General features: G+C 39.3%; 1 protein-coding gene across 2 annotated transcripts in view; it reads right to left on the reverse strand.

The window, feature by feature from the left end:
* Lsamp (limbic system associated membrane protein) overlaps positions 1–23325 on the reverse strand; it is a 631942-nt gene that overhangs the window by 26792 nt on the left and 581825 nt on the right. For both annotated transcript variants that reach the window (XM_028752435.1, XM_028752434.1), the window contains exons 4-6: positions 15072–15206; positions 4697–4817; positions 4099–4247 (exon numbers count right to left, since the gene is read on the reverse strand). In XM_028752435.1, coding sequence (XP_028608268.1) covers positions 4099–4247; positions 4697–4817; positions 15072–15206 — 405 coding nt within the window. The remainder of the gene's footprint in view (positions 1–4098; positions 4248–4696; positions 4818–15071; positions 15207–23325) is intronic.

The raw sequence follows: 23325 nt of genomic DNA on the forward strand, positions 1-23325 counted from the left end.
ATTCACTGTACTCATAGACTGCTTGGACAGTTTTTATCTCTGGTCAATTACAAGTTTATAAGTTAATGATCTTTTAAAAGTATAAACTGAAATGGAAAAGCACTCGCTGTACACAGGCACAGAATGGACCAGTGTAGATATCTTTATATTTTTATTCTCTTACCGTCTGTAGTCTTAATACATTAACAATCTTCGTGCTTCTCTAATTTGATTGACAGAACTTTCCTTTTACATGGAAATAAGCTGCTAACTTGGAATATTAGTTGAGAATCTCAACATTTCAAAGACTTAAGACCCTAGCCCAGGAGTCAGTAAACCTAGGCTGATGGGAGATAGTGGAGAAAGGGGAAAAGCAGAACTCTTCACTGTACAGGGACAGAACATTAAGTAGTCAGGAGAAAGGCTTCAGGAGAAAGGGAAGAAATGGAAGTTCAGTGCTGTTTCACCTCTACACCACAAGCTGCAGCTCCTGACATTTTGGTTTACAAAAATAAATAACACATTGGTCTATATAAACTGGTCTCTAGGAATTTCAGACTCAACTTTAAATCTCAAACTCAGTGTATACATCATTTTGTTTCACTGATTACATAATTGCTGTGCAACAGGGAACCATAGGAACACAGTAAGGCTGTCCTGAAGGTTAAAGGACAAGCATGTGAAGCAAACACTTTACATAAGCATCACTTGGAAAGAATTAATAACACTCAAATAATTGCCCATATTTTTCCTCCCTTAAGGGAAGCACTGAGATAAGGTATATCCATCATCTTGGGTACATTTCCAGTTATCTGCATATGAATGCTGAGATGGTTCTAACCTATCTGCGGACTATGAAACTACTCGTTGCATCAAAAGAAATTCCCATCTTCATTTGTGGCATGAACACTGCTCTGTCTGAACTGACTAAGGAGCCGAATCCCGGCCCATCCATATTTTGCTACTAAATTCACACATTTAGATAAATGTGAAATGTTCCATTTACTTCAGGTAGGAAGAAAAATATGTAAAATGTATTACTCAAATATATATACTAGTCTTTGGCAGAGTACTAGAATGTGAGGGAAATGAGAACAAATGAAAGAGAAATGCTTCCAGTGGCTTAGGAAGAAAGTACTATAAACACAATGTATTCTTGCTCTATCATCCAGTTATTTTGACCCCTTTGGAGAGGTGAATAGAGAGTAGAGAAGGATACATATATATGTTGCTGAGGACAACGAATGACAAATTGACACTGCAAAAGTCAGCATGTCACTGAGGTGGACAGGGCCCAGAAATGTGCTGACTAGCTATTAAGGATGAATAATCATGAACTCAGGGATGCTGGCTGTGTGTCTCTACCTGCTGCTGCCTCTGGCTGGCAGCAGCTCACCAGCTGCTGTATCTGCTCTGGCCCGGCTTGGTCAGCAGAGCACCCTGCTGCCCATACAGTGCTTCTGTCAGAGCCTCTGGCTTCAGTCACCCCTCCTGACACTGGTGGGTGGAGGAACACCAGCTGTCTTACAAGGGCCTTTCCTCCCCTCTCTCTTTAATCTCATTGACTTTGAATGTGAACAATGGGCAACCTACTTACACAGGAATATTGTTCCTTTCTTTTCTTTCCTTCCACTTTATTCTCTCATTTCTGACATTCTTTCCTTGCATGCTCCCTCCCTCCCTCTCTCTTTCTTCTTTTACTTATTTTTTAGGCCTGTGCAAACTGGGCCACCTTAAAGCCCCATCTCCAAGACTATAGCTATGCAGGTTGTAATGACATGCTTTCTGAACCTAACTGATGGAGTTCAGGTGGTCAGGAAGCCACACTGTTCTTATCACAAAAGACATACACCTTCTCCCCTTGAAGTTTATAACTGGGCTTTGGGTTGAAGAAACAGAGTTGTTAGCTAATTTTCTACAATGGCAATAACTCCGTTCACTTCAAAACCTGGTGATATTTTATCTGGTCTTTAGTAAGTATGTAATAACTTAACTTCATCATAAAGCAGGGAAACAATCGTTAACCAAGTTGAAGGTGTATGCTGTATATACATGCTGCATACAAAACTGGTACTTAAACTTGCATGATGCTGTGTAGCGGGCAGTATGGGACCACTGAGGAGATGCCCACCACCTATTACAGCACTGTGTACTTCATAATTGAGGATGACTTTCCCCAAATCATGAAGGACATTGTGATAGAAAACATTTGACCAATTCCCTGAATCTCAGTTTAAAACCTAAAATTCTCTAAAATTCTTCATATTTCCTAATTTTACCATGTTAAGTCTTTTCATGGATGGTTGTGATGGGTAGTTCCCTTTTCTTAGGTCCTACAAATGTCTCTACTGTCTACAACCCAGCACTTGCTCTGCCTCTCTGTGTAAATATTCTTTCAGCTTTTCCTTCCTCAGCCTTAAGGCAATGTTTTATTTGTTACTTGAACAGTATAACTATCTTGCTTTTTGCATTCTCTGTGGGATGAGAAGAAAATATATCTTAATGTGGTATATAATTGTTCATTTTTCTAAATAATCTTGTTGCATTTTCTATTTTGGAATCCCCTTAAAAACTTTTCTGTTAGGTGCATAGTACTCTACTTGGGCAGGTTCTTTTGAGTTTGTCAGAATCTCAGATTTATCACTGAATCTAGGGTTTGCCTATACTTTTGGAATTCCTTAGGTCAGGAAGGAATGGGTAACTATATCTCCTAACATATAGTTCCCCAAGGAACTATTGTTTCCAATAGTATTGTTTGGTGAGTATTGCTTCCAATTGATGAAAAGAATTTTTACATTTAGTCTTCAGGGACAAGTAAGCAGGATATGAATGTCCAGCCTCAAGTTGATGTAACATTTATATAGCTCTCCCCCATGAAACTCCCACAGACCAAAGCCAGACTGCTAAGAATGAGAAACTTAAGGCCATGACTAGAATGGTTTATGGTTGTTGTTTTACAAAAGTAGTGTTAGATATTCAGAAATTTCCAAAAACCTTTAATGTTACCCTTCAAGAGAACTCTTACTTAAATGGATTTTTCTTCAAAGAATCTTTTTTTCCCTTGAAGGCTCATTGAAATTGAATACAACAAGATGCAGACGTTTTTCCTAGCCATAGTATATGCTTTCCAAATGAGCACATATAGAGCAAAAAAAAAAAAAGCATTCATAGGTTTGTTATTTTAAAATAATAATAAAACCTTCAAAGTATTTTCTATTTAATCTAAGTGAATTTTGTGGCTAAGAAGGTTCTAACCATTTTGCTTTACTTATTCTGATAAATAAAGCCTTCGTGTTCCACATATTATCTTTCAATGACCTCATTCAGCATCCTCTGTCTCTCAGGGACTTTTGAATCTGGAATGATAGCTACCTGACCAACAAGGCTGTGAAGTTACAGACATAGCTGAACATGCTACCAATGAGCAAGACTCCAAGGTGGTGTCTCCTAACATCTATGCCTTTGAAAAGGACTGATTACTTCTCCACCATCTTTCAAGGTCTTCTTTGATCTTCAGAAATGCTCCCTTTTCCAGGATCCTACGTCTGCTGCAAATGGCAGATCAGAAATGTAAACTTACTACCATAGGGAAACCATTCTACAGAACCTCTTTCTCCTTCAAATTTTATATTATGCTTTAAACACTCATTCTACCCTTCCTCTTGTGTTAGGAAAAACACTTTCTTTTTTCAGCCTCTCTTTTTCCCAGGACTTCATCTGCTCTTACTGGACATTTCTTTCCCAATAACTACTAGCTGGTATATTATAAGAGCTATCCATTTCCAGACTCTTAAATTACCCCAGTTTCAGAAAGAGGCCATCACAAAATAAATATGTATTCATTGAATTTTCTTGAAGAATAACCAACCATAAGAAAAATAAAACTGTGCAATACAAGTGAAAAAATTGGGAAGTTATCCAAAGCAAGAGAGTAGAGAGAATAGTTCTTCTATTTGAAAATATTGCTGTTCGTGGAGACTGGCAGCCTCCACTCTGGTTTCAGTGGGAATATTCTTATTTTTGTATAGGTTTACCTTTAAGGATGGGGGATAGATTTCAAATCAGTACGAGGGAACTCTGTGACTTGCATGGAATCAGACTCTGTTTTGGCATACTTACTGAAAAGGACTAGGCTGGCATTGGTGACACCGAGCTTGTTGGCAGCCACGCAGGTATAGTTGCCATAGTGTTCCTCAGTGACATTGGTCACCGTCAGAGAGGACTGGCCCTCAGTGCTCTTAATCTCAAGGCCATTTGCACTATTTATCCTAAGAGTAAAAAATAGAAAAGTTAAAGTGATACAGCTGAAGGGCACAGCTTTGTGGTTTTCCCTTCATCTTTATGCTAGAGTTTTTAAAGAGAGGAGAGGAAATAGAGTGTTTATTATCTTTCCTCACTTACTCATTATAATCATGTAACTTCTATTATTAGAACTGGTCTATGTCCATCCACAAAGACACAGCAATGGATGAGTTCCATTTAAACTAAGTTTTTATTACATTCAAGAATAATACATAGGTGGAAATTACCAATAGAACCATATTCCTTCATATTTAAATTCATCTTAAATGCTTTTGGGTTCAGCTTAAGGGCTACAATTTCTAAGTAATGTAATAGAGATGTTGAAAAGAAAAAATATACACCATTACAGTTGAGCAAGGTCTTGCTATTGGGCTCTAGGTGACTCAGATTGGGAACTTAGGGTATAAAGGGTTACCTGGTGTCATCCCGGTACCACTCAAAGTCAGGTGCAGGCACAGCTGAGGCCTCACATTTGAGGGAAGCTTGTCGTCCTGTGGTGGCTTCGTTGCTCTTAGACTCCGTAATAGTGGGTGGATCTATAGCAAGAGCAGACAGAGATGCTTACTATGTGAGAGCAAAGGATGCTCTGAGCACAGAGGGCTGCAGTTGGATAATCTGTTAAAAGGATGAATACACAGGTTTACATGAAAGGGGGAGGCTCTAGAATTTATAGTACTCAAGGCAGAGTCAGAAAAGGCGTCTGGTTGTACAGAGACAAGAAAGCGATTATGTGGAAGCATCATTGACATGCCTTGCGATTAGCTATATCAGACTGGTCACCAGCAAGCTAAAGTAAAGTGAAATATGACTAATGGAATGTCCAGTTGGTTTATACAACACTCAATGACATTTTATGTGAATGAAAGCCATGCTTTCTTTTCCCCTCCTCAATCATTCCAGTTATGGCTTTTGTTTTTCAGGAAGCCATGAAGCCAAAAGATAATTTTTTAAGATTTATTTTTTAGTTACATGTATATATGTATCTCTCTCTCTCTCTCTCTCTCTCTGTGTGTGTGTGTGTGTGTTACATAACTTGAGTGCTGGACCCCATGAAGTTCACGGAGGTTACTGGATGCCCTGAAGCTGCAAGCCATCCGACATGGATGCTTGGAACCTGAACTCACTGCCTCCCCAAGAACAGTGCTTGTACTTAGTCATTGAGCAAACATGTAATTTGACCATTTTCTTTTGTCATTGCTATTATTACCATAGTTAGTAATGGCTTTGAAAAGTCTGGTGAAAATGAAAGGGTTAAACTTATTCTAATCTGTAACTTTGCCATAGGTCATCAGAAGACTCTAGAAACTAATAAGAAAGAAATCTACCATGAGGTCATTGTTCTGGTCTTTGCTCCTATGTGTTCCCTTCTGTTGCTATGACACATGGCAATTTGGCTTTTATGTATGAGTTGCAATATGATATGTCTAATACTGGACAGAAGATCTGCTTGCCATCAGTCCTTCACTCCAATGGCAGTTGGATATGTTTATCTATCTTTATCTCTGTCTGTCTGTCTGTCTGTCTGTCTGTCTGTCTGTCTGTCTATCTATCTATCTATCTATCTATCTATCTATCTGTCTATCTGTCTATCTGTCTATCTGTCTATCTGTCTATCTGTCTGTCTGTCTGTCTATCTGTCTATCTATCTATCTATCTATCTATCTATCTATCTATCTATCTATCTATTGAGAGAGCCTCTGACTGGGCCTATCAAAACTATAATTGACTTGGGATGAAGTATAAACCTAATCTGATAGTGTAATTTTGCCATGATTCTTTATACATATCCTACTAAAGTGAAGTAAGACAATATGGTAGACATGATCTCGTTGATCTCATGATGTTTTTTGCCCATGTAAAGTTTGAGAAAAAGATTTTTCCCAGGCCAAGGTGGTTGGCTCAGCCAGTAAAGCCCTTACCTTGTAAGCATGAGCCCTTGAGTTTGATTCCAGACCCCCATGTAAAAATTCTACACATCATTGCATGAGCCTGTAATCCTAGGTCTGGAGAGGTGAAGACAGGAGGATTCCCGAGGATTGTTGGTCAGAAAATTTAGCCTGAGTTAAAGAAATCTGATGGCATTCCTGAAGATTATACTTGACGGCCCCCATGTACATTTGCACCACCACCATGCCACACCACACCACACCACACAGATAAGAGGGAGACACAAAGATAGTGAGAGGCACACAGAAAGAGAACTTTTTCATCTAAAGGTTATTTTCCAGGGAATGGTAACTTAGCTGTGTGTATGGGAAAAATAGGCCTAAGCACTACCAGTCAGGTCACTCAGATTTTGTGGAGGAAAAGTTAACTAATAAAATAAACTTTACCATACACAATTTACTTAAATATCTGGATTATGCTATTTCTATTTGTTTTTGTTTTCCTATAGTTTTAGGAATCAGTTTTAAATTTCTCGTCTACAGAATCATATAGAACAATGTCAGGAAAGTCTGCAGTTGCAGTTTCTTTCCATCTCATTTTACCATTAGTATGGATTTTTTTCCATTTTCAGAGAGAAAAGAGTAAGAAGGCATTTAGATAATTCTGTCAAACCATATGTAAACAATAGTCCAGGGCATTACTCTTTTGGTTTAGACTTCGCTGCTTATTTTCTTAGAAGCACAAAATGAGAAGATGCTCTATTGAAAAGCTAAACAGAAGAAAAAAACCCCAGCAAAACCATGAACTGAAAGTAGGGGTCCTGGGACATAGCTTCGGTGTGGCTTATGGACCACTCATCGTACAGCCTATGTGTAGTGTATCTATAGCCTGAACCTTGGCTTATCATTTATACAAGAAGGGAACTGCACTTTAAATGTATATGGCAATCCTCCCAGTCTGATCCTTAACACTGAGCTGTCAACTTCATTATAGCACATGCAGTTTTATACTTTTAACCATGCTTGTCTTTAAATTTCTAGCTTTCTAGATAATTCACTTGTCTCTACTCCCTAGGTTAGGAGCTAGAGTTAGTAGTGGTCAGTTGTAGGAAGCCTGAAATTGAGGTTTGAGCCTAGATTTAGAGCCATCCACATGAGTTTAAGTCCTTCCCTCCTTCCTTATCTTTTCAAAGAAGACAGTTTAAAATGATCAGCAAGTTTCCATTGAAAAGTCTTTCTACCTATGATTGGCTACCTAGGTCATTAAAGCCCATCTGTTCAAGGAACAGTGCATGAATTGGATGTATTTGTGCTGATGGTAGAATTATTGGTAGAGGGATAGAGCATAAAATAGAGGAGGTTTTAAGCTTAGATTTAAATTTGATATATATGAGCTCAAATTGAGGCTTGGCCCCTCCTTGTCCTTTCTTATTAGAGACTTTAGTACTTTGCCCAGAGTCACAGTGATTCAATTCCCTCATCAATAAAGGCCTGGAGCTAGCAGCAGGGAGGCCCATTTGGAAGCTGATGAAGGAATTTAGAAGATTCTGCACCAGGTTTATTATAAAAAGATGGGAAGCAGAGGACAGATTTGAAATATACAGAACCTTAGAAATGATCACCTAGCAATGGATTAGACATAAATAGGAAGGGAGGAAAGATAAAGGGATAATACCAGGTTTTTTGTTTGGGCATCAAGAGATGCTATCCACCAAAATAATGTACACAAAAGGTGGAATATGGCTCAGTGAGTCGACTTTGATGAAAATCTATGAGGACCTGAGTTGAGATCACCAGCACCCATGTGAAAAGTTAAGCATGTGGGTGCATGTCTATAATGCCAGGATTCGGCCAGGCCTGATAGATTGCTGGCCAGGCAGCCCAGCCAATTGGTGGACTCCACATTCAGTGAGAAATCTTGTCTTAAAACAAAGACAAAGACCAAAACAAAAACCAAACAAACCATTAAGGTACAGAACAGTAGAGGAAGACAGCTGAAGTTGGACTCTGTTCTTCAAATATATGCACACACATGTGGGCCTATATACATACATGTATACATGTGGATACATGCACACATATGAACACATAGGACATATGCATCACACATAGACACACACACACACACACACACACACACACACACACACACAGAATAAATCAATAAATCAGGTAAAGATGACCAACTGTGTAATAACTCAGTCCATTTAATTTTGTATCCTCACTTATTTTCGTCTTTTTCCTGCTCTGCAGACACCCACGCTGTCGCAGTTTGTAGCCCAGTGGTTCACTGATGTTGGTAGGAAAGACAATGTTACTTCTGATTCTATAGTTTGTTCAATTATTTAATATGGAAAATAAATCTCAAGACGTGTTTGTTTCTGGAGCTACATGCATATAAATGACAAATCCTTAGTGAAGACTGATGTTTCATTACTCTGTCATTTACCCAGTCAAGAAAGACAGACCCTTACCCACCACCACTACTATCACTACCATCATCACCATGACCACCACCACCACCACCACCACCACCACCACCACCATCACCAGTACTGCCACCATCATCACCAGCACCACTATGTTACTCAGAGCTATAGCATATTGACACAGTATAGCTGTGGTGCATTTCCTCAAAACCCTCTGGCATAGTATCAGGATCACAAGTCACAGATACATAACTTTCCAGAACATTCCTTGCTCTGACTGTTTAAGTCCATATTATTTGATGTGCCTATTACTTGATGTGTATTACTTGGGGGATAATGATTTTTTTAACAACAACAACAAACAAACAAAAGAACATGTTGAGCCTGTTTGTCTCTTCTCTTTGCCCTGTTTGGTATTTGTCTGTCTTTGTTTTGGAGGTAGTGTCTCATTATGTTGTTCCAAGTTTCTTGGACTTCAGACCCTTCTGTTTTAAAAGAATAGTTCTTAGTTCTTTTGGAACTTTGCTTTTGGCCAAAGAGCTCTGGGGTGGGGTGGGGAGGTCTTCTCATTCTCAAAGCTGGATCTAGAACTGCTCCTTCCTGATCTCATAAAGGCAGACATCCTAGCCCAAGCCCAGGGTGCCTGGGGTGTGTGTGGCTAGTTAGAGATGCTAAGGTACTACTTGGTAATACTTATATTTTGACCTCTACCATGGAAGCATTTAGCTTTTCAAACTTATCTTCATTTCTGAATTTGTTTCACAGGTGAGCAGATAAGCAACAAAGTGTTTATTAAGCTGTTAGAAGCCCCAACATGCTGGAAGCTATCTAGAAACTAGGGGTAAGCACATTAAATTCAGAAGAAGGATGACTCTGATCAATCACCAAGTCCAACCACTTGCTTTTTTTCATTTAGAACCAGCAAGTTCCTTTCATCAAAGTCAGTTCACAGCCACTAATAAGGAGTACAAAAGCTTGTTGCTCCTCTTATTCCTCAAATGACATCATGGTCCAGATCTTCTTCCATGGCTTTTGTGAATGAACATTTCAAAGTTCATTTAGAATAAATTCTGTGTAGCTATGGCTAAGAACGATTATTATGAATTATATTGTAGCATGCCTTGTAGAGTTAAAATAATAAGTGTGCCTGTTCAAAATTTGATTATAATAAAAATGTGGTTCTTACAAATACTGCACTGAGAGATTCGTTGTCATTCTTTACATGATGTTGGAAGCGCTTACATAAATTGTCAAATGATTCCTCCAGTTTTTTAACTTCAAAATTCCCGGTCCTAAAAACATTAATCAGAGCTTCCTTAAATTCTTACATCACTGATAACAAAATTCTTTCCATCAGAATGATGATAATAAGGATAAGAGTGGCTTAGGAAAAAAAAAACAAACCTCTCATTCATTTAACCTTCCTAATATTGGGAAAGATTGCAAAAATCATAAAATTTTAATAAAGGATATGGTTAACAACACTATAGACACCTATTAGCACTGTTTCAGATGTCAGACATCTTTATTTGTCCAAATGGCAGCCCTAAGAGTTATGCATTAGTAGTGTTATTTGGAGAACAAGAAGGGAAATTTGCAATAGGTTAGTAACTTGTTCAAATACATCTGAGCAATGTTTGCTGAAGTATGGATTTAGATCCGTGTTGATCGTGTTCTGAACCTCTCCGAACTGCTTGTTTGTTTGAATAAGTTCTTTCATTTCACTTTCAAGATTTATCCATTTTATGTGTATGAAGTTCTTGTGCACATATACATCTGTGCACCATTTGCACAGAGCCCAGTGCTCTTAGAGTTCAGGAAGGTCAGAAACGGGCATTAGACACAGTGGAACTGAAGTTATGATGGCTGTAAGCTTTGGTGGCTATGTCAATATTGGGAACCAAACCCAGATTCTGTATAAGAAAAATAAGTGTCCTTAACCACTGAGCCATCTCTATAGCTCCAGGAGTAGACTCTTAATAAGAAAATAAAACATTATTTAAGGGAGCTTGAAAAGTAAATATTGCAGATTTCTGTAAATGTTTATAGAACGCTGGAAAAAATGGCAGAACATATAGTGACATAATTGGTATATTTCTAAATTAGAAATCTGAAGATTCCGGCCTGACGTCCTCCCATGCCTCTACTGTTGCCATAGACACCTGTTTCTTCTTGGCCTCTTGCCTACGAATACAGACAATGACACCTATCAATCTCATACACAGATGTAAGGCAAATATTGTATGAAGTCACATGTAAAAAGAACACTTTCAGCATCTAAAGTAGGTACATCAATTGCTTTCACCACTGTTGCTCTCTTGGGTATGGGTGCAGAGAAATTTGAGTTAGACCTAGGAGTCTGAAGTCTGTCATTCATAAGCTCTTTGACTTTAGGTCAGAGAATGTCTACATTCTGTGTGTGCATACAAGAGCGTGGGTGGAGAGAGTATGAAACTAGACACAGTTGGGGGTGAGGGAGGTGGTGGAAGATCTAGAAGGATCTGGGAGATGAGAATAGCTATGATTAACTATATTCTATGAAATTCTCAAAATATAAGTGGAATGTTATTTGGAAAATGTAAGGCCAACACAGTGACTGGAAAGGTGTTGTCATGAATAATTTGAGGTCTCACTCTACATTGAGACATTATTTCCCTAAATTTGCTTATCAGGTGACCTTTGAACCAAAATACTGAAGAGTCTAGTTAAATTGCACATTTAAGTTCTGGAAAGTTTGTCCAGAAGTTACATGTGCCTGTTCCTGTTCTAGAGACTCTTTCAGCTCTCAGTAGCCACCTGGTAGATTACGACTGTTAATAATTCCAGACCTAGGAGATTTCATGCCTTCTCTTGGCCATTGTAGGTATCTCTACACACGGGTATACCCAACAGGTGGTGCATGTTGTTCAGTAACCTCTGCTTTTTCTAAATTAACACACATGTAAGAGCTTTGGAAATGTCTATGTCCCTGGTCCTCTACCGTTTGTATAGGGTGAGTCATTTAGACCTAGATGCAGAGTTGGGTGAAAGGGAGATAAGAAGAGGAAAGAGAAATTGCAAAGGCTGTCAATGTGAGACAGAGAGAGAGGTGGGGGGGCATACTGTGGGTAGGCAAAAGGTAAGGACATTAGCATGTCAGTTTTGGATGGGGAAGAATGAGAGCAGCATTTAGGAATTTCCTCATGACTAGGAAAGAAGTCCACTCTAGGAAAAGTCTGAAAAAAAGCAATAGCATGCATCTATTGAACACTTGTTCTTGGGCAGATACTATTCTAAAGACTCGTTAAGGCATAATGGAAGGTGCAGTTGAGAGTGTAGAGTCAGGATAGTGTATTTCTGTGGTTGATATAATCTGTGCCTTCATAAGACAAAGAAAGTCAAAAGTCTTGTCCATTCCATAAATTTTACCAAATTTATTTAATGGCGAAGATTTCAAGGTAATGATTTAGCTTTCTATAGATGCCAGGCCCTCCTACCAAGTAGGAAATAGACTTTGTCTGTAAAATGGCTATGTGCAATAATATAGACCTATCACAAAGGCAGGTTATCTAAGGGAAGTAGAAAGGAAAGTCTTCAGAATCTGCTGTGAGCTCAACGGGTGAGACTGTTATGTCTCCTTCCTTACTGGGCTAGCCTCTGTGTATCCCATAACAAACATATGTTGGCAAATGAGTAAATGAATCAATGAGCAGCAGTGGGAAAGTTGTAAGTGCCGAGATTGCTTCTTTTAGTGGTATCCAGGGTGTGTTCATTATGATAATCTCTTCCATCAGTAGTTCTCTTAGCCATCCTGTTTGCCTGACCTAATCCCGAAGCCTCTGCTTGAAATTGAAGAGAACTCAAGTTAAACAAAGGTTCAGATGAAGTGACAAAAGAGATCTCGGCTGTCTTTCTATAGGTGAGAACAAGCTTCTATAATTCAATCCTGGAAACTCCATCTATGTACAAAATGCAAGTATGTCTGGGTACCACAGTTTATCTGAACAGAATTTCTGGTGTGAGGACTGATTTTATATACATGTACTTTATGAGGTTTGGATTAAAAAGGTGATTCCAGAGGAATTTGAAACTAGAATGTTTTTCCTGATTTGTAGCCAGTATGATTTATTTATAGAGTTTGGGAAAATATTAAAATGGAGTTTTATTTTGAGTTTTCTATCTTTACCTTCAGTTAACACTTACTGACTATTTTTGTAAGGCTGAGCACATTCTTGTTCCTCTTGGTTAAAGCACATTGGGTCTCTAATTGAATTCTTCCAAGATAATTTTTGAGAATCGGTGGGCTCTGTCCATATTCAGTCATTCACTCATTACTAGAAAAAAGCTCATATTTTCATAAAAGTTTTCTTGAAAATTATCAGTATTTTTTCCTGTTCTAAATTATACTTTGGGGACAGTGAAGAGGGAGCAATGTCAGACTAATTGCTTCAATAATAACAGGACCCAGGCGACTAGCTTTGATCTTGGAAACCATCTCCAATCCAGACTACTTTGATGTTTCATACAATGGAAGCATAAATATTTTCTATTTACTATATGATTGGACTTTCAGGAAACCTAATTAAGTTGAAGGTCAATTAAGTGAAAATGGAATCTTGACTCTAAAAGTCAGAGAAGAGGTGGCAGATGATAGCATGGCTATGTGTGCATAATAGAAGTTAACTAACCTAATTACAAACTTACATAAACACCCAGAGAAATTGCCTTTCATGTGAAAAAAGGACCTAAAGCATTTTATAACATTGAGATCATTAATGCATCTTTGAAACACACCCAGTACTGCAAAAGAATAGTAATACTGGCATTTCAAAACTCTATTACTAAAAAAAAAAAAAATTGGAGACAGCCAGGGATAAAAGCACTTCACAGCTCATCAAATGCAACCCCTTGCTCTTAAAAATGAGATCATAAACGTGGAGTTCAGTGCTGTGTCTATTGGCTTCCCCAAGGTACACAGTGGAGTCTTCATTGCCCATTTCAGAAAGCTATCAGGCTGGCTGGAGCTAGGCACTGGGGACCAGGGCATTCTAGCAGAGGCTAAGCCACCTTAAGCAAGCTCAGTTCCAAAATTCTAAAGCAAGAATATTGATGCTTATCTCATTGGATTACACCAAGACTAATAGCATGCTTAAATCCCTAACAGGAAGCTATGTCGAGCATTACAAATAATTGAAATTTCTCTTCTTCCTCTGCTTCCTTGGGAAGTTTGGGCTTTAGAATCAAATAGACCTGAAGCTGAACACCCTTACCCCTTACATTTGCTTTTTGTGCTGCTTTGGATAGGCGATTTCCTAAATTTATGCTTCAGTTTCTAAAACTTTAAATTGGACTTGATTATATTTACATTGTCAGTGTTGTTAGAGGACTAGAGTGCATTTATATTGACTCTGGCATATAGGTGACATCAAGAAAGATGTAGGAACGCAAAAATGTACTGCATCATGGCTTAAAATACACTTTCAGATGTAGGCTCAAGTATTTGTGCCATGTGTGATTGTGTCTGATTATGTGTGATTGTGTGTTTCATGCATAAATGGGTCTATGTATGTATGACTGCGGTAATAAATATACATGCACAGAGAGAGAGAAGAGGAAAGGGGGGGGGAGAGAGAGAGAGAGAGAGAGAGAGAGAGAGAGAGAGAGAGAGAGAGAGGTGTGTCAGGACATCTCTTTGTCCTTTCATGTCCTTAGGCATAATTATGTGGTAAAGGATTTTGAATTTGAATGTTATAGGAAGTCACTCTTAATTGAGCAGGATAAACAAATTTTTTATTCCTTTGCTGGGTGACACACATCCTATAGATCCCCTCTTCCTCCCTCCTCCCACTTTGAACTACATCTAAAGAGCCTTTCATCTGACAAGTTCAAAGTATGCTCACTTACCTATGCATCTTAGTGAAATCTTCATTTCTAATGCCCAGGCTTTAGGGAGAAATAGATAACTGAAATGAACTTATCAGACATTTCCCTCTAGCCGTCAGGGACACACTGTATCTGACCAAATGGGCTTGAATTTGGTCCCAAGGCCAATTAGTTAAATAGCAGAGGATATAATATAATCTTGGGGCTATTCTCTTCTGACAAACAATGCATTAAGATAAAAATTTCAGCTAAAGTAGATATAGATTGTTGCTTTTCCCAAAGTAATATGACCTTGGTGTCCACAGGCTCTACAACAGTGACTGCCAGAAACTCAAGTGGTGTGTCTCATCATGGTTTCTTAATTCCACTGTCTGGGTAAAAGACAGAGGATATTGTGAAATGTATTGCTGGTTATATTTAGAATCAGAAGCGTTGATTTATCAAATTCAAAGGCCAAGTCTTGCCCTTGGAAGTGTCCAATGTATAAATGTGCATCCCTGACCAGAAGAACATCTGCTTGAAATGCTATGAGCTTTTGCTAATGGGATCTGTAGAGCGCACTGGGAGTGGAAGTGTGCCTTGGGCATGGAACACCTGCTGATCCTGTACTCACAGTTCACAGTGACCTTGACTTGTTTGACATCCGCGGAGGAGACCTCGTTGGCAGCCTTGCACTCATATTTGCCTGACTGTTCCCTGGTGATGCCTAGGATCTCCAGATATTCTTCTTCTCCTTCAAATTCTCTTCCTGAAAAAAAAAACAGACAATTGCATGATTATTTTTATCAGTCTAAAATAGGCAGCAGATTACTTCTCTTTTTTTTCCTTTTAAAAGCAATAAATCAACATGACTTTTCATTAATTTGACAACGTGCTTTGTCTGAGGTCAGAATCTGCAGATACAGACGACACCATAAAGTTTCTTCTGAATGTGATTAAATGGGAAGTGTTTTGAGGAAGAACAGGTTGAGGAGTTGGGAAATGGTAGCTGGTAGAGAAAGAAGCCAGGTTATGATGCCAGGTTAAATTTCCAGAAACAATGCTGATTCGGTCCTTCGGGGACTCAGGGTACCACACATTTCGCATTTCAACACTGTCCCAATAACAAGAAGACAAGAGACTAGAGTGCTCAAGCATTCATATCTGTCAGTCATTAGTCAAGTATTTGGAACAAAGAAGGGGCAGCAGTCAGCATGAATCACCAGGGATCTACATGTTGCACTGGTAATCATCTTTACTACTTACCCTCCTACATCAAAGGAGCTGCTGGAAAGAGAGTGGATTGCTTGCAAGAAATGCCACTTTTTGAATTATGTGGATCTTGTTTATCACAAAAATCATGTGTTGAGACTAGAAAGCTGGCTCAATAAAGAGGGTTTCCTGGTCTTCCATAGACCTCAAGTTCAATTAATGGTACATCATACAGCTCACAACCACCTGTGACTCTAGTGTTAAGGAACCTGATGTCCTCATCTGGCTTCTACAGCCATGTACACATATGTGCCACATACATACATGCATATATATATATATATATATATATATATATATATATATATACATACACACATACATAAAGAAAAATAGATCTAAATATTTAAAAAATAAGCCCTGTGCTAATTCTTGTGCTGATTACCATCCAGGCTTTCGAGCCATGGGTGGTTGTACGAGAATGTGTAGCTAATGATGTCTTTGATTGAGACACCAAGTCTAGGGCATAAGAAGGCACACCCAGTGTTTACAGTTGGAGTTAGGGCCAGGAAGGCTCTACTTTGAAACAATCTACAGAATCGAATGTTTTGTTTCCATAAAGAAAAACTAGACAAGAAATCTTTTACACTCTCACAAGGCACCTAACCAATTAAATAAACTTTTTTTCCTAAATAGATTGGAAGGAAAAATCGTGGGAGGAGACTTTAAAGGGGGGAAGAAATGGTGGAGAAGGAGGTTGGGCAACAGAAAGGATGTAGCTAAAGCATGGACAGAAAGGTCTGTGAATTTTAACTTCAGTAAAATCCTATGCCCCTCACATGACTAAATTTACAGCTCCACTGCCCATTCAGTTAGCACAGAGCAGCTGGGGTGTTGACACAGTTGTGCCCCACCATGGAATCTTCCTCCTCGTCATGCTACACTAAACGATACCAATTAATGGCTCCGCTCAAATGCCACAAGCTGTTCCTTTCCTAAAAGTCCCCAAATGACCAAATCAACATAACATCCAGCTAGCATGGACAGGAATTCGTTGTCTTGATATGTCAACCAAGCCTGTTAACTAGACTCCCAGAAGAGCACAGGACCTCTTTGATTACATTTTATCACACAACTGTTGGGAACATGAGAAGCTTCTAATCTCTGCCAACAGACAAGATGACTGGCTTTGAGAAAATAAGGAATAGGCAATAATGATATACAATTATTTGGTTTGGATTTAGTGTATTCTGGATTACACATGTTGTACTGAAAGTGCTGCACACTGTATTCCAGATAGCACATGTTGTACTGAAAATGCTGCCCACTAAGATACATCTCAGAGTATTATTTCTAAATGGGTTAATTTCCACCTAAGATTTCCCTTGCCTATTCTCAAGAAAGATCTTATGTGCCAGATATAGGATGTAAAATATGTAGAAAATGTGAAAGGTCACTTTTTTTGGGGGGGGAGGTTAAGAGTAATGATAGACTGTAGCAAGAAGTGTTAAAGACAACTATGAGAGTTTTAAGATTTCTCCACCTGCCCTCTTCCATAACTGCAAAACTGACACGAGTTATAACTTATGTGAGCATAGAATTTTCAAAAGGAGAAGAATGGGTACAGGTTTGAAGATGGTTGAAACACTGCATCCTTTTCCATTCCATATCTAGAAATGTGGGGGAGTGTCCACAGATCCCTTCCCCACATTTTATCTTCTTAAAGAAATAAACCTGTTGTGGAAGAAAGAAAGATACTTTCTGCAATATTTCCTCAGGCTTTACTAGTTGGAGAATAAAACTATAAATAAAGCCATATTTATTGGATTTCAGGTTTGGGATTCTTCTAAACCAAATGAGCATGTTAACTGATCTCACCCTACACTTCTCACTGCACCCCCAGAAGTAGCCAATGAAGCAAGATTCCATAAACTTTCAGTCTCATGTCTGTAGGAAAAACTTCCCCAATACCACCTTAGAAGGTAAGGAGGGTTTTCTTTCATTATAATGCACACGAGGGAGGCAGATATCCTTTCTCCTTCTTCCATGATAGAGTCTTCTACCCTAGTGCTACCCCTATTTCCAGAATTCAATACCAGGGCAGAGTCTCATTAGGGTAGAGAAGTTCTTGTAGGATAACGTACACGAGTTTCCCTCATTTAACCAGCCCGATAATCACTTATACCACTGGATAAGACCACTATAATTCTTCCTTGCTTTTCTTCTGGATCTTCTAGTTGAAACTCAGGCATTTCTGGCATTCTTGCTATTATAGTTTCCCCAAGCCCACAAGAGGGTTACCTGTAAGGAAGTATTTGTACTACTTCAGTCAAGAATTTCTCATTAGTTCAGAGTGATAGCTTAGAAAGCATGAGGTCTTCTGTTTTGAGCAAGCCAATGTTCCAGATTGTAAGCCTCCCGGGTTGTTTCATACCCAGAAGCCTCCATGAACTTGCATGAGCTTTGCCATTGATTAGGAAGTTGGTAAATGTTTACTCTGGTAGCTTGATACAAATTTAATATCTGGCTCTTCCACAGTTTGAGTGCTGAGACATAATCTATACTGTAATGCAAGTTGGAAGTCTAAAGCCTTGGGGAGATGATAGGAGCATGAGAATTGGCACCTCATAAGGATACAACAGAAAAGGCCTTTCTATGAACCAGTGAATGAGGCCTCCCCTGACAATATGTATGCAGACACTTTGATCTTGGACTTCCCACCCTCCAGAACTGTATTAAATAAGTTCCTATTGTTTGTAAGCCACCTATAGTTTTTCATTATAGTAGTCCTGATGGGCTGGGACACAGATGAACAGAATTAAGCAACACAAGCAGGTATTAGAGGCAGTTACAACACCTCATACAGCTTAAGAGAATGGAGCCACGTCTGGAAGCCATCATAAAAATCCATTCTTCTTTTAATGGTTCTAACAGAGTACCACCAGCGTGCTGGGGGAGCTAGTGTGCAGAATATGCTGCTGGTAAAATCTGTACAAGGGCATTCCTTGGTATATTGTAAGGATGCAAATGCTGTGTGGAATCATTGCATCAGCCACAAGCTGACCTCCAAAAGAAACAGGCTCGACAAGATGTTTTTCCTTTTTGTGTCAGCAGCTGCAATGTTTTTGGAGCACGCAATAACCCACCATAACCAGAGAATACGCAAGTGCACTCACGTTCTCCCATGCTTTTCCTTTTCCTCAGTGTGTATCTTCCTGTGGAGGCATGAGTTTACTCAGTCACACTGTCTAGTTTCTGCCCACTCAAGGATTCCATCACCATACCCTGTCCTTTCAAAAACTTTAGGACAGAAAGTGACCCACAGCCTGCCATTTATCTGGAGAACTTGCAAACAACAATTTAGATTTTTCTCTGATTCCAAACTTTTATTGAGTACCCTGTATACATTTTGCTTAAAATGTAAATTTCAATCTTTTTGTATTTTAAACATCTTAACGACTTTGCTCACTCTGATGAATGTTGCGCTTATTCTGGTGTCTGGTGTTTAGTTTCCCCTTGCTTAGTGTAATTTTGTGTCTTCTGGCAATAATTCAGCTAGAAGACAAATATCTCCCTGTCTTCTTTAGTGTCCATACCTTTCACACTCTCACACTCAACTATAATGACCCCCTTTCGTCTCTGTGTATTCAAGTTGTGCCTTACTAATTCCATTAGTATGTCTTCGTGAGCCAGAAAGAGGAATCCAGGGCTAATGACATGAGGGAAACATTCTCTTTGGTATTCCACAGTGTGGAGGCAAAGCAGCTAGAAATAATACTCATTAGAGTATACCAGGTGTTGTGCTTTGGTGAAATTGAGTTTCCAAAGTCAACTAGTCCTTGTAAGTCAGCAGTCATTTGCAACTAGATATACTTCTACGAAGCTTCTTACCCTCTTGCCTTCTTTCTTCTCCCTCTTCCTTTATTCCCAACTTTCTTACTCTGTCTCTCTGTCTTTCTCTATGTCTCTGTCTCTCTCTCTGTGTATGTGAGTATGCATGTGTCCCACACACATAGACACAGAGACATAGGTGCGCAAGCGTACACACACACACACACACACACACACACACGGGGGGGGGGAGGATTTAGTAAATCAACTACTACTATCAAAATCCACTAGCCCTCTAATATTTACTTAGTAAACACAATAGGCTATTCTTATTCCACCCCCTAGGATATGACAACCTACCTCTGTTCAACATCAGACAATACATTTTAAAGACCTATCTTATTAGTCATTATGAGATCTGTAATTCTTTGTTTTATTTGAGATTCAAGAAGGGCAATTCATGAAACTTGATGATGTTTAGTGTTTTGTGGGCTTAACAAGGCAGAACTCAAAGGACTGCTGCCTGTTGAGAAATAGACAGATCATTTCTTTTTGTGACCTGAGAGGAGTGGTAAAGTGACTTAGCAGATCTATCTTTCCATAAGGGGAAAATGTGTTTGAAATAGCAACCCCTTTACTCACCTGAATTTGACTATTTACATATGGCTGTAAACACATTAGTGATCAATGCAAACATATAGTTTAACAAAAAGCAAAGAACTGAAATTTATCTTTCAGAGGATGCGTGTGTATGTTTGTGTGTGTGTGTGTGTGTGTGTGTGTGTGTGTTATGAGTCTGCATTTGGAGATGAGAATAAAGACAGCAGACACAGGCTATGAGCTTACTTACACACAAAAGGAGAAAGTATCACAAATCAATGATGCCATTTGAAGTTTCCTGGGTGAACAAGTATCTGTTTAAGTATCTGTTTTTATAGTTCCTTTACTATCCCCTCCTTTTTCTTGTATATTTCTAATTTTTTTCATTCTTGAGGATATGATAATGTTTTTGCTTCTTCTCTACAGTTCTACATGACACATTCCTCTCAAAAATGTTAAGGAAGGGAAGAGTGAGCGGACATAATAATTACACAGGATGCCTGCATCAGGTTTTGCTTATATCCCTAGTGTGTTTCTCTTTGGATCCTTTGAAAGTTTTTGTTTCTCCATTTCCTATACCACTAAGAGATCCTGTGGTATTTACAATGCTGCTATCCTAAGGTGGAAACCACTTCTCATCCACTCCTGTCAGTTGGGAAGGGAGTGGTGAGCGACTGAAAGGAGCAGCAAAATTTGAGAGAATAGGAACAGGGGGATGCCTTGCAGGAAATGAGGGGGACTGGATACATTAAAGATTATTACAAGGAAGTGGTAGACAAAGAGAAGAAAGAAGGGCAAGCTTTCTGAAGATGAGTGTGGCTATTAAGATGTTTGAATTTCATGGGGAAGGAGTAGGTTGTTCCTATAGATTAATACTCCTTATTTGAATGGTAAAACACAGCAGGATGTGGAATATGTAAACTGGTCTCATGACTTCTGCAGCCCCCAGCAGTGCAGTCAGAAAGCAGGGACACAGGAAAAGCCAGGGGAGAGTCACCATTAGCTTTGCCTCAGTGAATGAGCTTGGGCAAAATAAGAACGCTCCGGAATTATTTTCTCTGGCATCCACAGAGATCAAATTCACCCCTATTTGCATTTTTGTTCTCACACACAATATCAGCTAGCTGACATTGTTTAAGCTCAGCATCCTAGCTGGGGCCCCCATCCACACATCCTTTCCAGTCCTGGGTCTTGAAATTCTTTATTGTATGCACACTCGTCTATTGGCATTGGTACTTGGTGTTAGAGTAAAATCAAGACCGTCTATATTTAGTTCTCCATAGGACTTGTATTGAAAATTGCTATGGTTATATTGTATGCCCCACATTGTGCTTTATACACCGTAGGAAAAGCTGGTGTTGCCTGATGTACCTGTTGGAGTCCAGCAAAATGTTGCAACCAACTGAACGTTCACGAAATGGCACAGATCTGAGGCAGGAGTTTCAGGCAGTGAGGTCCACAAGACCTTACACAAATGCTGCACAGCTAGCATATGAGAATACCTTGTTACCAAAGAAGAAACTAGAAAGCCTCAAGCTAAGGCTGGAACTGACTGGAGCCACTGACACAGATGCAGAGGCAGTCTAAAGAATTTGAAGGTGTCCTGAAATTACAATACTGAAAAGGACACCCCTAGGTGGAGATTTAATATGCTGGTGAGTCCTGAGGATATCTGTCAGTGGTAGAACACTTGTTTGGCATGTCTAATGCCTTGGATTCAGTCTCCAGTACAGCCAAAAAGAAAAAAGAGATACTGATATTTGGAGGCGTGAGAGACGGTTTAGTAATTAAGAGCTCTTCTTTTGCAGGGGACCTGAGTTAAGTTACTAGTTACGACCTGTCCAGGCATAACTAGTAATTACAGCTTCAAGTAATTTAACATCCTTTCTTAGCCTTTATGGGCAATTGTATATATGTGTATGTATAAGCCTACATGTGCTTGCGTGCGCACGCGCGCGCGCGCATACACACACACACACTTCAAAATAAAATAAATCTTAAAATAAAGATGTCAATGAAACATAAGATATATGAAGCTGTATGTGAAGCTATATATAACAGATAAAGTATGTGCAAGAAGCCAGAGATATTACCCCAAAGCCCATGCTATGTGACACAGAACTCTGTCCGTGTGTAGCAGGCACAGTAGAACTGCCAACATCCCCTTTTTCTGTTCAGGCCCTCTTTCTCCTTTGGAAACACATTCTTCTCTAATAAAGTCTCACTTTGCTTGCTGCTATCAATTTTTCTCTGTCCAATTCTTGATTTTGGATCCCCCCCCCAAAATGCTCATTAAACCCAGATATCAGAACAGTTGTTGAATGAGGTACTATTTAATATTTACTTAAGAATGGGCTAATATGTTCAGCAGTAATAGTCAAAATATATTTTATAAAGTCATGGTATCCACTTGAGGATGAAGAACACAGGTTTAGAGTTGGAGTGGGAAGTCACCCAAGTTCATGGTGTAAGAGAGTGATGATATTCAAATCAGATCTGTGGGGTTCTGAAGCTCATGATAAGAATTAAGAATAACATTTTTTTTTTATTTTATCATTTTGCACTGCTGAGAGAAGCTAGAGTTTGCTTAGTTCATAATTTCCTGAACCTAGTGAGTTTCTTCCTCTAGTGTATAAACTAGCAGGGTGCATACATGGGACTAGAGAGCAAGCAAAGCAGTAGGTTTTGTTATAGAAACTCAGGGAAGCACACAGCCATCTTCTGTACACTTCACTTACCCTCTTTACAGAGACAGAAGCAAACTAAGCAATAGCTGTGAAAAATGGCATTGTAAAATTTGGCCTCATGCATCTATTTTTAGAAGTTCCTCCCTTAGTATTATAAACCACTGGCACATGAAAACGCCAGCACCTAGCAAAGGAGCCCTGGAAGCCTCAAGCAACGGACTTACCATTGGCAAGAAGGAGTTTCGAGGCAAATGGGCTTTCTGGAAGTCAACAGACAAACATATGGGAGGCAGCAGGCAAGCCAGAAAGGAAGTGGTCTGAAATGCAGAAGCTCATGGAAGAGAAAGGAAGGCCTTCATGAGAGGACAACACTCACAAGTGTGGAGGACAGCAGGAATTCTGATTTGCTTCATCTGAGCATCCACCTGATAATTTACTCCTGCACCTGCAGGGTTCTGTCCTTCTCTCTTGACCTCTTCTTCCTTCTGTTCTGTTCCCCTCTTCCCTTCTAATCTCTTTCGCTGCCTTCCCTCCCTCCCTCCCTCCCTCCCTCCCTCC

This window comes from Grammomys surdaster, unplaced genomic scaffold (genome assembly GCF_004785775.1).
Source record: "Grammomys surdaster isolate TR1022 unplaced genomic scaffold, NIH_TR_1.0 125901, whole genome shotgun sequence".
Lineage (NCBI taxonomy): Eukaryota > Metazoa > Chordata > Mammalia > Rodentia > Muridae > Grammomys > Grammomys surdaster.